Here is a 17294-nt window from a genome sequence, read left to right as displayed (position 1 = left end):
TTTACAAAGTGCTATAAGTTTTATCTGCATTGCTTTCTTAATACTGTTTTAAGAAACATGTATCACTTAAGTGAAAAGAATCGTGCACTTCATTTAAATGCTCATTCCTTACGGCAGCGCCAGTGCTTGGGACTTCTGAGTCGGTTTGGAGGGTCAGACAGGCTACGGCAGTTCAAGCTGCAAGATGATAACCTAGCAGGAGACAGAGTGAACAAGAGGGATGAAATTGAGTTGGCCATGCAACAGGTAAGGACACAAGATACAAGAAGCTTCAGTCTCAACATTTCACCTGCTGTGCAGATTTGTTTGGTTATCATTATTTCGTATGATAGTGGTAGTGCTCTACACTGGTTTTAGTGTGGTATAGGAGTCCACATTTTATTTAAAGTAATCCTTGAAAATGTATTTACTTACATTTGCATTAGAAACCTTTATTGTTTCGCATACAAACTCTGTGAATTTTGAAGGCTTAAATTGATAGAAATGTTCAAAATTAAAGCTGTGTATAGAGGGTAATGGCTAACACTAACTTAAAGCCTAAGGGGACTTAAAATTATCCAGAAATTCTAGCTAGCAGGTTTGGGAAAGAGGCAAAGTTGCAAGTCCTAGACTTGCAGTAGAGGAGAGTTTGTAACCGATGAGAAAATAGAATCATAACATTCTGGTGGGAAGAGAGGAGCAAAGCATCTTGTTCACTGACATTTGTCCATGTAAAATTTAATGCTTCAAAGCCTGTAGATACTGTAATTGACGTGCTGTCTTTATTTTTTTCCCTTTGCTGGCAGATCTGTGCCAACGTGATGGAATACTGTGAGTCACTGATGTTGCAAAGCGCCCCCAGTTTCCAGCACACTGTTTGTCTGTTTACTCCCAGCCTGTCAGAGTCAACCAACCGAGATGGGCCTCGGCAGGGTGAGATTTTTGATTTGCTGTTTTATGAGCCTGAACAGTGTGACATTTGGGCTACTAGAAAATAGTGAACTAGAGGCTGTAGTTTCACATACTGTTTAAGTCACTTTGTGCCAATACTGTAGCTGCTCACGCTCTCATTCTGGTATCCATGCTTGTTCAGCCTTGCGCTAAGCCAAATCAGAAACTAATCCTAGTTAAAACAAACAAACTGTTTTTTCATTGACAGCCTCAGAAATACATGTCAGTAAAGAAATGTGTGTATGTAAATAAATAGCACAAGACAGGGGAAAGTCAAGATCAGATTTTAGCATCTGTGCTGGATTACATTATTTGAAAGTAGGACCTCATTTATGACATGTAAGATGTGTTTTGATTGGAACTCTATTACAACACATGGCAAGAGTTTACACTGTGCTATTATGCAGTTGAATGGATTAAATATGTAAATAGTAACTCTTCTAATCTAGTTACATTTCACATTTTGCACTCACTACTGCACTAGGCTGACTGCCTTTTAGTACTGCAGTCACAGAACTTTTTGCCTAGACTTACATTTAGGTTACTTCTGACACAAGGGCAAAACATACTTGCCTGTGCTTTCCTGTCTAGGTTATTGACAGAGAGCACCGCTTATTGATTTCTAGGGGCTTTATTAGTTTTGTTTTCTTATCTTCAACATCTTGTCTAGATACACAAGCTCCAGTGGTCCCATATTGGCACTTGCCTGGCCTGGGCATTATTGTTTACCTGCTGAAACAGAGCACTAGTGATTTCTTCAGTTACTATGACAGCCACCGTCAGAGTGTTAACAAACTGCAAAACGTGGAGCAACTGCCACCAGATGAGATAAAAGAGGTAATTATTCTTCTGACTCTGTAGTTACTGTATTGTAGTAATTTGGACACAGCTGTAACAAAGGCTCCAAAGCATCTTTGATAAGCAAGTAGTTCCACTTCTTGTGCATATTATTTTCTGCTGTTGGTGAAGGGGGTCCATAGAATGAATGATCGAAAGCTTCAGGGAAAATATTTGGCTTAACTTTGTACAAGTTGTGACTTTCATTATAGTTGCTTGGAGATGGGTTTCATTTTTCCATTTTTTGGTCAGCAAGGTTATGCAAATTCATAACAGTAAGGTTGTAAAGAAATGGTAGCTTAGAAGAAAGTTCTAGATATTAGTAAGTAACCTTATTTGCTTATTTCTCTTGATGTTGTGTAATTTGCTACTGTCTTTCTGTTTTTTCTTTTCCCATCACAGTTGTGTCAGTCAGTTATGCCAGCTGGGGTTGACAAGATTTCCACTTCCCAAAAATACGTATTGGCAAGGCGGCGCCTGGTGAAACTAATAAATAATCGAGCCAAGTTGCTCTCCCTCTGTTCCTGTATCCTTCTAAAATTGAAATGACTCTCAAGGTGATGATCCAGAAAAGCAGAGAGATAGAAACAGGGGTTTTTACCTGGATTTCTGACCACTTTCAACAAAAATTCTTTGCAAAAAGTAAATTTGAAATACTGACAATTAACTTACAAGGGTATTGCTCTGCTACTGCCAGAACATAACGATTTTGAAGTTAATAATTCCCATTTTGAAACCCAGCTAGGACTTTCTGCAATATGCCAATAAAGGAATTGTTACAGCCCAGCTCTTCAATTTTAGTGTCCAGACCCCATAAACATTCACACTTGTCCAAATATGGTGGAAAAAATACTTTAAAAAATAATTTTGATGTGCCTGTCATAATAGGAGTTTGTAGTCTTACAGCCAACCTTGCATAAACCTAAATCTCATAAACACCAGTAATTCTATGGAAATAACCAGTCATGCACAAAAGAATTGTCTTCAACAGATCAGAATTTTCCTCTGCAAACTCCCTTGGGAAAGTTGTGCTCTTGCACACTTCTCCGTTGTCACATAAGATGTTCCTGCTGTGCCTGGATTTATAACCTTAGCTTTACTTTACTGTGTGCTGCTGAGGCACCTTTACAAACCACATGAGCACTCCATACTCTGCTCTCCTCCTGAGGGCTGGATTGAGGCTCTGCAGGGGGATGAGGACAGGGAGTGTGAGCGACCCATCACTGGGCTGTGGCAGTGTAGGAGGTGACAGGTGGTTGAGCTGACATCCTCAGCTGTTTCCAAGTGTGTAAATATGCTCATATATGTTATACATAATGTACAATTCAGAGACAACCAGATTGGAGTCCTTCACCGAGATGTGTCTGCAGATATCATAGAAATATGTCTCTTCATCCTTTGGCGCCATCTGGAACACTACCTACTGCACTGCACACCCACTGACTCCCAAGACCCACTGCTGTCCTCTAGGATGTCATTTAAGAAAGGAAGGCTGCAAGGTAAAATTTCTCAAGCATCAAAATGCCTTTGAATACCTTCTTGTGATTAGCTTTAAAAGTGATTTCCTACTATTAATATCTTGCCTTTTATATTTAATAAAAGAGATTTTGGATTTGGCACACCTCTGGATATTCCACCGGAGAATTGGAAATACTGATATTGTTTACTCCCAGACTTCTGGGGTATGTGTATTACACATAACCTCCAAAGGAAAGTAAATGTAACTATTTTTTTTATTTCTGTCCTTCAAACTAACTGAAGTTCAGCTAATACAATCAGATAATTGATCCAAAATAGTGTACAGGAAAATATTTCAATATAATTGAAGACGAAATTATGAAATAAAGTTAATATTAGTGGTTTTAAAAGCATTTAAAATTTAGAATTTTAGCCACCATTGATTTGCCAGAGGATTTTAAGTTTGTTGAATTTCATCTTTTAAAAAAAGAAAGAAAATGGAAGGAAATCAGGGAGAGTAGATTTGCAGAGGAGTGCCATTTTTTGTGTTCAAAATCTTTATGACTCACTGTTTATGTATTTTCTCTAAGCCATTTAAGTAAAAAAAATTGTGTAATTTCTAATGCCTAAGTTTACTTTTGGATCAAATTGGAACGCTGTTTTAAATTTGTTATATGACTTGATACAGGGATAGTGTGGAGCAGCCAACACAATTTTAACATCTTGTTTTCTGTTGCCAGATTCCTTTGGATCAGAGCCAAGCTTGGATTTCAGTAGTGGACTGAATCGAGTGAGCCAGCACGATATAGACCAGGTGAGATGTGACAGCCTGCTGCAGGGTACAGAAGGCTCCTGGCTACCCTGCAGCTATTAGAAGCAGTCTGACTGTTGTTTTCCCACTTCTGAACAACCTGCAGTAACACCAACAGCATAGAACTTAATGTAGAATTAGTGAAGCATTACAAAATTGTTTTGGAAAATATTGTGAAACAGGTGGCACTTTTGCTGCTGTGCACAAATCTTAATATGAAAAGTTAAGTAAAAAATGAACTATACTTATAAAATAATCATTCTTTTTCTCTTACCAACCAGTCAAATGGTGTTTTTTAATAACAGCTTTCCAAAAACACCAGATATCCTTGAAAGACCTGCAATATGAGGGCAATTTTCCCAATGTTCTGTGATCAAACTGTTCACTATGGGTCAGCTTCAGCTAGGCTATAGAGAAATGAGATCAAAACGGTAACAAGAACTGAGGAGACTATAAAATGTGAATGGTAGAAAAGAAGTAATTTCACTTACACAGAAATAAAATAAGTTTGTGTAAACTTGATGCAGAAGTGGCCGGAAAAAGATATTAATAAATCTCACTGACATTTCTATGACTATGCAGAAAACAACTGCATTTCTTCAAAATGGCAGTCTCAAGTACCTTTATTAGATCTAGAACTATAAGAAAAGTTGCTGTGTTTTGTGATGAGGCATGTGTAATTTATTTTGTTTGTTCAAAAGTAAAGTATACAGTATCATCTTGGTAAAATACTTAAAATGGAGTTAATTCAGTGACTCTTTACATATGCATTAATGAAAAAAATATTGTTGGTGCACACAGACTCTTTAAAGAGTCCCTAAAGGACTAGGAAAATTTTAATTGGAAGATGTGTTTGTATGACAATTAGTGAAGAAGCTGAGTTATAACCAGTAATGCCTAAAACAGAATAAGTAGTACTTATTAGAGAAAAACCCATTCTTTGGAAAGCAGGTCAGAGAATAAATCATACTGAAGGGGTTGACAGGCAGTGGATGACAAGCTGGTATTTCAGGAAGAAAAGATTTTGTATTGATGACTGCATCAAATCTCTGTTTCTCAGCTTCAGACTGAAGCCACAAACAGCTTTGGTGAATCTCTGCAGAAGAAGCTCCTGGACATTGAGGGTTTATACTCCAAGATTCGCTCGCGGTACACCTTTATTCAAGCTCTCGTTAGACGTATCCGCGGTCTCCTAAGGATATCAAGGACCTAAAAGACACTTGGTAGATGCTGCTTGCCCAGTGAAGCTGTGTACTAGGGCAGGCCTTCTGGGTCATTGCATTTTATAGATCAGACATTTTTTAAGTACTGCCAAAATTATTTTGTTACTTTTTTTTATCCCTGTGGATGAGTTTTGTGTATTCTTTCCTACTGCTCCCAACGTGACATAAAAATAAAGGATTCTTTTCAACTGAGTTATGAATAACGTAAAATTTCAAGCAAGAAAGAATTCTAATGGAGGGCCTCAAGGAAACAGGAAGTTCTGCAGCTGTGATGATACTACATTTGTTGATGCTTTCAGAGAAAACTAAAAATCTTTGTCTGTGTTGTTCCTGTTTCACACAGAGATTTAATGAAACCAGCGAGTTCATGTGTCATCACTTGCAGACTGATTACTGTGGTGTGGATTTTATATTCATTTTGCACTGTGAACTGCTAATTTCTGCTTCCCCTCGTCCTACCTTTTATTCAGCTGGAAGAAGTACAAGCTGCTTCTCTTTGAATAAGTTTAAATGAGAAAAGTGATAAAAGTCATGGAAGGTAACTGCTATAGGTTTGGTTCTTGTGGCTGGGGGAGTAAAGGTTTCTGTGCTTTTCTTGCTGCAACACAAGTATAAGGACAGAATAAGGTGCATGGGGAGGAAGCCAGTAATCATGAATGGTAGGTTGGTTCTATAGTTAGATTGTTCTCCTATGAGATTTTCATATATCCCTGTATCTTCTGTAAAAAAGCTATTAAAAAAAGCATAATCATTGATTATTGACATCTGTTGCACTCCTCCCTTAACTCAGTCTGAGTTTACAGCCCAGTTCATGTGTGCCTTGTACATTATGTTTCCTCTGAGTTCTCATTATGTAATGGTTCACATTTTTTATGATTTCATATTTACTTATCTGTGCAACCTAATTACATGGCTGACATCATTTTTATGCAGGGATGACGACAGTGCTGCTGTCAGGTGAGCCTGTTAGCTAATCCATAGGAGCAGCTATCAGCGTTTTACGTAGCTGAACTTAGTTCACTTCCAGCCGGGAATGTTTCTTGTTTCTCCCCCAGTCGGCGGGAAGTAGTCCCTAACCCAAGGACGGTGCTGGCTCCGAGGTCTCCCCCCAGCCGCCCTCATGCAGCAGCGGTGGTTCGGCGCGGTCGGTTGTGCGGCCGCGGTCCCGTTCGCCGCCCGGCTCTGGGGGCAGCGCGGAGGCCCCGGGCCGGTGACGCCGCCGGGCCCCGCCCGCCGCGCGCTCCCGCCGCCGCAGATTCGCCACGCACGGGCCCCGGGGCCGCGGTTTTTATTCTCCAGGCCTTTCTCCCCGCTCTGATTCCCGCCCGGGCCTGTCCAGGGAGGGCTCGGCGAGGGTCCCGCTCCCAGGCCGTGCTCTCCGCGCCGGGGGCGCGGCCGGAGTCCGTGTGTCGAAACGGCGGCGGGCGCGCAGCGCTTTGTTTACTCGCCGCGGAGTCCGACGTGGAGCCGGGCGGAGGCGGCAGGGCCAGCGCGGCGAGGGCAGCTGAGCGGGGCGGGCCGGAGCGCCGGCGGAGCGGCTCGACATGGGTGAGGAGCGGGTGGGAAGCGGCTGCCCGAGGGGACCGTCCATCAGGACCCTTCCCTGCGGCGGGGAGGGCGGACGGGTCGGTGCTGAGCCCTGCCGCGGGTCTCCAGCCCGCCGGCGGCGGCAGAGCGAGCTGAGGGCCGCGCTTGGCGATGCCCACCGCCCTCAGGCCCGGCCCTGCCCGCGGGCCGGCTGTCCGGGAACCGGACGGTGCCCGGAGGCCGCGCTGGGGCTGCCTTGCCGTGGGGAATGGTCCGAGCAGCCGCAGGAGGGTGTGCTCGGTCATGTCCTCAGGTGCTGTACTCCTGACACCTGGAAAATCAAACTGTGAATCGAGGCTGTAATGGGCTGCTGATGAGAGCGGATTAGGAGAGGAGGTCCTGCAGACCAGTAAATGAAGTAGAGGGTATATTACAGAGAGGCCCTGAATCCGAGGGTTGAGTGGTTGAGGTGAACCTGCCCTGTTGCAGAGTGTGTTTGAGCAGTGTTTTAGTGTGGGAAAAGCACACGCAATAGCGTATAAAAAGAGGGAGTGAGAGATGTCTGGTGGCAAGCAAAGTTACTGACTGAAAGAATTTTTGCATCTTAGGCCTCCATGCAACCAGTGGTAACCTTCTGCTTGTGATGTTTCTACTGAAATACCTTTTTCCAGCTCAGTTCTTTTAAGGTTATTAGCCTGCCTGGCAGTAAGAAGTGCCATGAGCAGCACTATGCAGACTGGCAGCTGATGGTCCCTTACAACTTCTTGTTTTCCAGGTCTGTAGTGTGTATGGCTTCTGTGGTGGGATGGGCCTAGAAGAGATAAAGCAACCTGTTATCAGTCTCAGTTCCCTCTGAAGTATAAACTTTGCTCCCTCCTTTCCCTGGAAAAGCAGATGCCTAGATAGGCAAACATAGGGAATAATTTTTATCAAAGCATCTTTCAGTAAGATTTTGGTCACAAATCTTCTTAATTTGTCTCTGGTATATTTGTCAGTGTTGTCAGTGATTCTGGCTTGTTGGATGTTTCATTACCTTTTGCAGGCTTTAAGTGTATTTAGAGAGTTATGATTTAACATTAGGTATGTTTGTTACAAACATCTTTGGAAAAAAAAGTAATTGTTGCTGGATTAGAACATCAGCATTCTTTTTATGAATAAAAATCTAGTGGGCATAAATCAGATACTAGCCTGGCCACAAGTACTCTTGCATGCATTTAGAGAATAAATGAGATGCTGGCGCAAGCTGGTTTTGAAAAAAAGAATGAGAAGGATTTTCAATCAGCTGCTAGACTTTTCTGTAGCATTAACCTACTTGATTTGGTGCAGCTTTGATGTTTGTAATGAACTGATTTAATAGGTACCTACTGATTTGTACCTAATTTTAAGACAAAAAGAAGAGGGTGATCCTGTGGAAGGCCATAGACATCTTCTGATGCTGAATTCTTTCAGGCTTCTTTTGGTCCTTGTATAATCTCTGGCACTGAAAAGGTAGAGTCTGATACAAGCCAAAAAGAAGATGACTCATATTTTGGCTAAGGAAAGAAAAGGAAAAAACAAAATTGTAACTGCAGTGAGATTTGATACTGCTGCAATGTGATTTGCTGGAGTGAACTACCATAAAATCATAAAATGGCAGCATAAACCAGGAGGACATGATGTTGATGAGCACACAGCCATCTGGGCAACAACCTGGACTTGTCCTTTTTCGGTGGAGAAATGTCTTGTAGGGCAGTAAGAGATGAGGTTGGTCTGTCTGCCTTTGCATATCCTCCACAGAGCTGGCTGACACTGAAATGTCTTTCTCTGCTGGTTTTTGTAGGGGGCTTCTTCTCCACCATCTTTTCCAGTTTGTTTGGAACTCGAGAGATGAGGATTCTCATCCTGGGGCTGGATGGAGCAGGAAAAACAACTATTCTGTACAGGTTACAGGTTGGAGAAGTTGTTACCACCATTCCAAGTAAGTGATCTGTCTATAGGGAGAGTATTTGCCTGGAGCCTGTGATTTGCCTGTAGCTCTGACACAGAAACTTTATCAGCTGAACTTACTACGTGTTTCCTTTAGAAAGAGAAGGACCTTATGGTGTGGGAGTCTTGCACTGTTGTATCTAAGAACTTTTCTTGGGTAAAAGTATTAGAAAAGAATATTTTATGCTGCCTTAAAAAATTCAAAAAGCATTTGACCTCAAGATTGTTAGCATGATTTCACAGACTACTTGTGGTAGGTCAACATTCAATAGATAGTAAATGTGGACTGTAGAATTAGTTTGTTTCCAAATACAGCTGTTATGTGAACTTCAGAGGTCATTGTTGCTGTACATAGGATGGTGTACCTTTTTTTTTGACAAGGGTTATATAAACTTTTGTTTAACATGGAGGAGAAGAAAGCAGATGATTTAACTTTACAGTCTGTATAAAATGTAACAAAACCCAATGTGAGCTTTCAAGGGAGAAGGTGATGCTTACTTAAAAAATGCAAGTGATTTCACCACTTGTATTGGCATTCATGCAGCCACACCCACCCAGTGTGTGCGCCCAAGTGTTGTGGCCATGATCACTCTGTGTAATGTGAAGGACAAGGAATGCTTGACTTTTTAATGTCCCTGTCACGTCTGTTGTGTTCCTCCTGAATCTCACTTTGCTCAGGCCTCTATTACCTTTTAGAAGCCAACAGTTTGCTGGGACTTAATCTTTTTGCCTGAGGGTTTTGCTTATTTCAGCCTCCATAAATTCTAAGCAGCCTGTGCCCACTGTTCATTTCCCTGTGCTGTGTTTCTCTGGGCTGGCAGGACAAGGAATGACATTTGTGATACTGCAGCCTTGTTGCCATCTTCCAGACATCAGTATCGAGTGCTCCCCTGAGAAGTTGGTTCTGCTTTAGTTCTGCTGTGGCACTTCAAAGAGTGCAGACCTTGTGTGGACAGAAGGACACATGCCTTAGTGCTCTCTTGCTGTCCTTGGTTATCACAGCAGGACAGTTCTTTAACCCTTGCTCTGTTTCTTTTGGTGATTTCAGACACACTGCTGTTGATTTTTAACAACCTTTGCATTTCTTACAAATCTCTACAATATGTTTACAATGTGGTTTTATTAGTTCCAAAGAAATATTTCTGCATTATTTTGAGTCATGTTTGTTGGGGTAGTTTTTCAAAGGGCATGAACTTTATTATGCAGCTACTGAAAATTTTAAACTGAGGGCTGTGATTTCTTCAGAAAAACAGGAAAATCACCAGCAGTGAAATTGTTTAACTTTGTTTCAGCCATTGGCTTCAATGTTGAGACGGTGACCTACAAGAATCTGAAATTCCAAGTCTGGGACTTAGGAGGACAGACAAGCATAAGGTAATAGATTTCTTCAAGTCAATTAACTTTCTCTAAAAAATTCTTGGAATTCTCATAGCAGACATTTCTGAAAATTGGTTAAGCTTTAAAAAGCCCATTCTCAGGAGAACATTTTCATCTAATGGAATTCAGTTTGTAAAACCTGTGATTCACAGATTGGAAAAAAACAAGCCAGGGTTTTCATTTGTATTCGGTTTTACTTTGACAAACAAATTTATTAGTGTAGTAGGCAATTGAGTAGCATTCTGAGAAAGGATGGAGGGGGTGATAAAAACCCAGAAAGATACTGCCTGGCTTTGCATTCTTAAGAGTAGTGAGGTTGGGTTTCGGTATAGATGGTAATTTTTTAGCAAGCTTCACAAGTTTTGTAATGAGTCATTAACAGTACCCTTGTATGATCCCCTTGATCCCTTTTTCAGTGCTTAGTAGCAAGGTGCACTGTAGTTAGCTGGTAAGGAAGGTGCAGTTAGTGAGATAAAGCTTCCTTCCCTTTTTAGTTTCAGGACAGTAATTCTGAAAAATGTGTTTTGTTTTGATCCTTGTTAATTAATTGTCTGTATTAATTATTCATTTAAGATTTCTCTGGTGACCCTTGTTTGGTTACATCTTTAAACTTCCTTTGCTTTCCTGTCCCTCAGTTATGGATCTGATGTCCTGCAGTCTGATTCCCAAATAAATCTGTCCCCAGCTTGTCTGTTCTTTCCCTGTTTTCAAGTTGCTTCTTAATTTTTTTTTTGTTGTGCCTCAGAGAGTATTTGTACTGTCTGTTAGTTTTTGTAGCCCCTTGAGGAAATCTACTTGCCTCCTGGGGCTTTTCACCTCAGAGAGTTTTTACTTCCTCTGGGTGATCTGTTTTTGATTATCTAGCTAAAAGGAACTGCTGACATGCAAATGACATGACTGGAACTTGTGTCTCCTCTGCAGGCCCTACTGGCGGTGTTACTATTCAAATACAGACGCCGTCATTTATGTAGTGGACAGCTGTGATCGAGACAGAATTGGCACTTCAAAATCAGAGCTTGTTGCTATGTTAGAGGTAAGAAAACAAGGATCACAGTCATTATCAGTAAAATAAATTCAGAAATTAAAACCTTTTTTTTGAGTAAATATGAAATTTGATTCAGTGAACCAAGTGAAGCTCAACTTCACTTGTGAAACTTCAGCCCTCAGCATAGCCCATGCAGCACTTGTGACTGACAGAGCACTGAATACTCTGCAGGTATTTCATGGGTTTGTGCAGCATTACCTGGACAGTTAATTTCATGTAGCCTTGCAGTCATATAAAAATTTACCTGCCTGCCAGGACAGCTGCTCAATACTGCAGTGTGGCAAGATCAAGCCCTGAAGGACTGACAGTAATTAGTAACTGACATCCTACGATGTTTTGAAGCTGAAGAACAAATGTAGAACAAGGTAATGGAAGTAAGATCAGTTGAGCAACACTTCCTTTCTCTTTCTTGCCTTGCTGCCCAAAATACCTGCAAGCTCATTTAATGTGCCTTGTTAAATCCAGCTTACCAGCTTGTTTCATAACTTGGGCTGGCCATGTTTTGAAACTGCTCCTATAGGAAGCAGTTTCATACTGGAATTGAAATTCCAGTATCATACTGGAATGGAAAATAAACACCATTCTTTCACTGAAGAATTTTCTACAGAACAGAAATCAGCAAACAAAATAATTGAGAGCTGCTGAAGTTCTTTTTTATTATATGTACAGTTTTATATTATATAGGTTTTATCTCCTTAAATTCCATAGAAGTCTCTGCAACAACTTCCATGATTTCGCTTTTTTTTTAGGAAGAAGAGCTGAAGAAAGCCATTTTGGTGGTGTTTGCAAATAAACAGGACATGGAACAGGCCATGACTCCCACAGAAATGGCAAATGCCCTTGGCTTACCAGCTTTGAAGGACCGAAAATGGCAGATATTCAAAACTTCTGCAACTAAAGGCACAGGGCTTGATGAAGCAATGGAATGGTGAGTATCAGTCTAGTTATGTTTCATTCATATATCTAATTTTACACATTTGGGTTTTTTTTAAATAAGACTGGATTTGTGGATAGTCTGATGTAAGAGTCTACATGAGAAGAATGACTGGTTTTCTGCTGGAAGTATTTCAGCAGAAATGAAATGACTTTTCAGTAAACTGACTTGACCTTTTTCCTAGGTTGGTGGAGGCCTTGAAGAGCAGGCAGTGATACAAAACTGACGAGTGCAAGGAAGTGTCAGCTATAGCCAGCATCCTCCTTTCTGCAGTTAAGTATGTTCAGGCCACAGATACTTGTAAATAGATCAGATTTGAGTTTGACTTCTGTAATGTGGATGCCTCTCTTCAATTGTAAAACTGAAATAAGTGAATGTGTACATTATGATACTCCATTTCTTACTTTTTGTTTAAAGAATGTACTTATGTTAATTTGTATGGAAGTCTTACTGGCTGAGAAAGTTGGTGGGTTTTTTTTTTTTGTCATCCCCCCTTCCTTTGGTGGTTTGGTGGCCAGCATATTGGTGTAGATAGAACACTAATAAAATCTGGAACTGTCAGCTATACCCAGGGTGTGTTGCTTCCTAGAGGCTGCTTGCTTGCTGCTTGCTTTACAGGAACAAGTCCAAGGGCTGCCAGTTCCAGCAGCCACGTAGCCGAACAGCTGCAGAGGTGCAGCTGCAGTGCAGACACACTGTTACAGTGAGGTACAGCAAGAGAGCACAAGTAGTGCACCTCTGGCTGCCAACATGGCATTCGGGGGTGTCTGAAAGGAAAACCAGTGTCTTCAGCACACAGTACTGCCCTGATGTGCCAGGGCAGTGACTTGAATTCAACTTCCACCTTCATGAGCTGTTGTTCCTGCACTCTCAGCCAGAAGTGACAGGTAAGTAGCTCAGTGTAGCTGCAGAAACTGAAGGACAAATCAAGTCAGGAGTCAGACCAGTGTGCTCACAGGCAGAAATGCAATCATCACAGAACCCATTTCTTACAAATGAAGTAAAATTTAATATAAAATATCATAGTTGTTTCCCATTCAACTGTACATGCTCCGGTAAATATACAGGTTTGGAAAAAATTTAGAAGTTTTTATTTAAGATCCTTGATGAAAAAGGACATAAAAATACTAATAAATACAATTGAAATATGTAAGTACTTTTAAAAAACAGTAATTAGTTCTTTAACTCAGTATTACTTTTCATAAATTAATCCTCCAGGAAAAGCCCTTTCATTCCACCATTGCCAAATCTTTTAGTGCATTACTTCGATGTCGCTTGGCCTTGTACATAGGACGCAGGGATTCTATCTTTCTCTTCCTGCTTTCTGCTTTATTCTTGTGTCTCTTCAGCTTCCTCCTTGCAGCAATGTCAGGATTTGCTACAGTCTAAGGAAAACCAGTACATTGTTAGTTCACTGACAACTAACAGCAGTCCCTGTGAAAGTCATCAACTTCCTGAGAAACTGGTGACTGCTAAAATAACACATGGGTGGTATTCAGGCTGCTTTGCCCTTCAGGTGAGCAGGAAGCCATCCCTGTCAGCCAGAACCTGTGCAAGAGGCTGATCATACACAGCTTCTTCCAAGTTTTATAAAGGAACTGATGAAACTGTCCTAATTAAAGATGAAGTTCTTAAACTCCCCTTCCTGGGCATCTCTCAAGCCTTTAGAGAAGCCCTATTTCTTTTTCTCTCAAGAGAAAGTGGAATCTTACCTGCAAAGCCCTCTGCTTTTTCCTCATTGCTCTTTTCTGGTTGGCCTGTTTCTGCACAGAAGAAAAGGCCAGCGAGAAGGCCTCCAGCCCCACTAACTTCTTGAGAAGTTCTATGATTTCTTGGGAAAGGTTCTTCAGTGTTGGATCTATTAAACAAAATTGACTTACTTTATCTTTTCTGCATATGGAACAAAAGCCAAGAGCACAATATGGATTTCTCTTTCTTTAATAAAGGATGGCTGCACTGATAAACCTTGCCCAAACCGGTGCCTGTGAAATCTGCTGGTGCTCCACCAGCTTTCCCAGAGAGTAGCTTTTCAACCAGCAAGCAAACAAACAAACAAAGCTTCTCAGAAGCAAAAAAAAATTTTAGAACGGTGAAGTCATTCCAAAGGTAATTACAAGTGGCTTGCTTTCTATACATAGCCAGTAGGCTTCTAGTGAAATAGGCTTTGTTGGAAATAAAGATTATTCCAGTCAGCATCCTTGGCAGCCAAATAAGGGCTGGCTTAATTGTTGGAATCACTAGTTAGTGGCAATATATTAACTACAATCACTGGGGGAAAATAAAGATACTGGGGATGAAAAAAGGCTACAAAGAGATGCAAAGAAAAACTGAGAGCAGGGCAAATACTTCCCCTGGTCTCTCAAAACAGTTCTTCCAAGTTCCTCTCAGGAAGGACTCTCTAAGTCTTGCCACCATGAGCCCACCTTTGAGTACTACTTTTTTCCCACTACACCACATGCTCAAGCTTTACCCACTTGAACACAGGAGCATTCCTAACTTCATTCCAGTCTTTGAACATGCAGGTTTCTATTTCAGCTGACATACACCCTCCTCCCTTCCTGGTATTTTGGTTAGGCAGCAAGCAGGTGAAAATCACTGATTACAATATCAATGCCTCATCAGACAAAAGGAATGCCAGGTAATGTTTGTACTGGGGCATAGCTGTGATGCACATTCCCCTTTGAGAGGGAAATCCCTTACCTTGCTCTGCATAGTTGCTGTTCAGCTCCCTGTACAGAGGGGTGAGAATTGTTGGAAGGTAGGGCTTGATCCTGTCTTGCCCCAGATCCACCGAGATTGCTCCCAGGAACTTAAAGATGCAGCTTCTCTGAAAAGAAGAACGTGGCACATGAAGTAAGGAAAGCTGGAAGGAAGCTTCCTAACTGAACTGCTACCAGAGGGCCATGCATCACTGTTCAGCACAGGAGGTGTTGTTTCAGACACCTGAGTCACAAACTCACTGCTGTTTCAAGGTCTTACTGCATCCAAGTGCAGCCTTTAGAGACACAACCCCTGCTGTATGAGCTGGGACTGGGTTGGCAGCTGTTGACACTTTGAGCAACAGCCTTGCTCTCACTGTTCTCAACAGCTGAGGACACACAAGTTCAACCTATCTGTGCACCATGGGGAACCACAGTGCTTTTGGTGATGCTCTCCCACACCTCCCCCTCCTCATCCTAGCAAATTACATCATGCTGCCACTCCCCTGCCTGCATGAGCCCTCTGGGGCATTCAAAGGCACTGCTCTGTTCTCTTCAGCTTGAGGTTTACCACTCTTCCCCCACCCTTCAAGAGGCTGGAAGCATTAGCAAGGACAGGCACAAGCCTTTCCTGAGAGCCCCAAAACACAGTAGGTGTTTCTTCAGCACCTACTAATCCTCACTTCAGTGCCAGCTCACAGCACCCTCTGCCCCTTGTCCCCTGGAAGCAGAGCCAGAGCAACACTGTCCTGTAGAAGTGCCCACCTCATCAAAAGCAGTGGGACCACACTGTTCTTACCTTTAAAGGGACCTTAGGGGAATATGCTGCTTCTCTCTTCCCCATGACAGAGAGCTTCTTCATTAACCACAGCAGTGTGGCTGGCTGGCCTTTCTCTTGTGCGTCCTCTCTTTCTTCCTCTCCTTGAGCAGAAGTATCTCTCTCATCCTCTGAGACCTCCTGCTCTTCCACTTCAGACCTGAGTTCTCCATCTGCCTCTTTACCTTCTTCTGAGGCAGGGGCTAGCAAGTAAAAAACTTTGGCCACAAAAAGTAAATTCTTTATAACCTGAAGTGTGGAAACAGAGGAGTCAGTCACTGTGGGTTGCCTCTGTAAGAGCCAAGACTTGATGTGACAGAGCATTGTGCCCTGGGCAGAGAGCAGCTAGCCCTGAACTGTGTATCTGTCCTGTGCCACCACCCAGGACACAACATCCCTCACATGCCAGGGCCTGCTCTGTGCCCTCCTGCAGCCCCTGCCCTTACCTGCTCACTCAGAGACATGTCCAGGAACTTGGACTGCAGCTGATGGCAGAATGCAAATGCGAGTTCCTTCATCTGGGGAAATGAAAAAGGAGAAAGGAATGACTCCACTGAAGGGAGCTGGCAGCAGACACTCAAAGCAGTATTTTGCAGTCACCAAAGGCAATTCCCAGGGGAGACCAAAGGATCAACACAACTTCTGCCTGCATCTTTCAATGTGGAAAGGTATTTTTGTGCTACTGAGAATAAGACCCCAGGAGAAGCCCCCTCCCAGCAGCAGAGCCACCTCCTCAAATGCCTTAAGTGTTGAGGATTAGACAGCAGACAAGTGACTAAAAGAGAAACATTCAGGCCAAACTGAACTGTTTTTATGTCCCAGTCAGGGAATTGACATGTGCAGAGTGAAGGGGTAGTATGGACATCATTACCTTTTTGTCCAGTTCAGCAGTCAAGAAGACTGTGGATGCAGACAGCTCTGCTGGTGTCTTTTTTCTCTTCCCTGACTTTCTTTCCTTCCATTTGTTGACAAGATCTTCTGGCTTATAAGATGCAAACAACAAGCCAAAGATCTCAGTGGCTGTCAGCCAGACCCAGCTATGAGGATACCACAGGTGAGACTGGACATGATCTGGAGAAAAGAAAACCTCTTTCAGCAAAGGAAATTGAGAGCAAAAATAGAATGAGGCCACTCCCAACAATTTATTTTTATTGCAATATATGCTGCAATAAAAAGGTGAATTAAATGAACTGTGCTCATCTGCTCAGAATATAATAAAAGACTTTCTAGCAACTCAATCCAGCCAAAGTGAAGAGCAGCAAAAACCTACAGGTAGCCAAATGTCCCCACAGTGATCAGGCAAGTCATGTTTCTGCAACAACTACAGTCCCCATGGGGACTCGGTGCCACAGCTCATCTGCCCAGGATGTCTGGGGGACTGGCTTGTGGCAGCTGGGCCTGCTGCTGATGGACAAATCAAACCCCTGCAGAGAGGCCGAGGATGCTTCAGAGAAGACATGGAGCTGCTCTCCTGTCTCACCTCTGGCCAAAATCCAGGATAACAATGATTATTTGCTATCTCACTAAAGGCACCTGGCAGGCTGGACTCCTCAAAGTCACTAACCAGCCACATGAGGTCTTCTGATTGCAGCAAATGAAGCAGTTAAAATAAAGGCAACAAGATGGCAATAACCAGCCTCATGTTTTATAATCTTGCACACAGGGAAATTG

The 17294-nt window shown here is 42.3% G+C and overlaps 3 protein-coding genes across 3 annotated transcripts in view; 2 read left to right on the top strand and 1 right to left on the bottom strand.

Annotated features, from left to right (window-relative positions):
- NUP205 (nucleoporin 205) overlaps window positions 1–5964 on the top strand; it is a 45618-nt gene extending 39654 nt beyond the window's left edge. The window contains exons 37-43 of the mRNA XM_054277714.1: window positions 118–246; window positions 786–912; window positions 1601–1767; window positions 2170–2293; window positions 3138–3266; window positions 3966–4039; window positions 5097–5964. Of these exons, the coding sequence (XP_054133689.1) occupies window positions 118–246; window positions 786–912; window positions 1601–1767; window positions 2170–2293; window positions 3138–3266; window positions 3966–4039; window positions 5097–5249 (903 nt within the window). The 3' untranslated portion in view covers window positions 5250–5964. The remainder of the gene's footprint in view (window positions 1–117; window positions 247–785; window positions 913–1600; window positions 1768–2169; window positions 2294–3137; window positions 3267–3965; window positions 4040–5096) is intronic.
- Window positions 5965–6702: 738 nt separating this feature from the next.
- Window positions 6703–12674, top strand: ARL1 (ADP ribosylation factor like GTPase 1). Its single transcript, XM_054271369.1, has 6 exons — window positions 6703–6807; window positions 8606–8743; window positions 10044–10125; window positions 11050–11161; window positions 11923–12101; window positions 12292–12674. Exons 1-6 carry the CDS (start codon window positions 6804–6806, stop codon window positions 12320–12322), a joined length of 546 nt encoding a protein of 181 aa, XP_054127344.1. The 5' UTR covers window positions 6703–6803; the 3' UTR covers window positions 12323–12674.
- An 89-nt stretch (window positions 12675–12763) lies between these two features.
- The window catches only part of UTP20 (UTP20 small subunit processome component), a 63133-nt gene continuing 58602 nt past the window's right edge, over window positions 12764–17294 (bottom strand). The window contains exons 57-62 of the mRNA XM_054271354.1: window positions 16495–16694; window positions 16070–16141; window positions 15606–15872; window positions 14808–14934; window positions 13820–13965; window positions 12764–13492 (exon numbers count right to left, since the gene is read on the bottom strand). Coding sequence (XP_054127329.1) covers window positions 13337–13492; window positions 13820–13965; window positions 14808–14934; window positions 15606–15872; window positions 16070–16141; window positions 16495–16694 — 968 coding nt within the window. The 3' untranslated portion in view covers window positions 12764–13336. The remainder of the gene's footprint in view (window positions 13493–13819; window positions 13966–14807; window positions 14935–15605; window positions 15873–16069; window positions 16142–16494; window positions 16695–17294) is intronic.

The sequence above is a fragment of the Melozone crissalis genome, unplaced genomic scaffold, assembly GCF_028551555.1.
Source record: "Melozone crissalis strain CALT ecotype California unplaced genomic scaffold, PUWL_Pcris_2 ptg000004l_1, whole genome shotgun sequence".
Lineage (NCBI taxonomy): Eukaryota > Metazoa > Chordata > Aves > Passeriformes > Passerellidae > Melozone > Melozone crissalis.
Note: the sequence above shows the minus strand (reverse complement) of the source record. Positions and strands in the feature narration are given on the sequence as shown.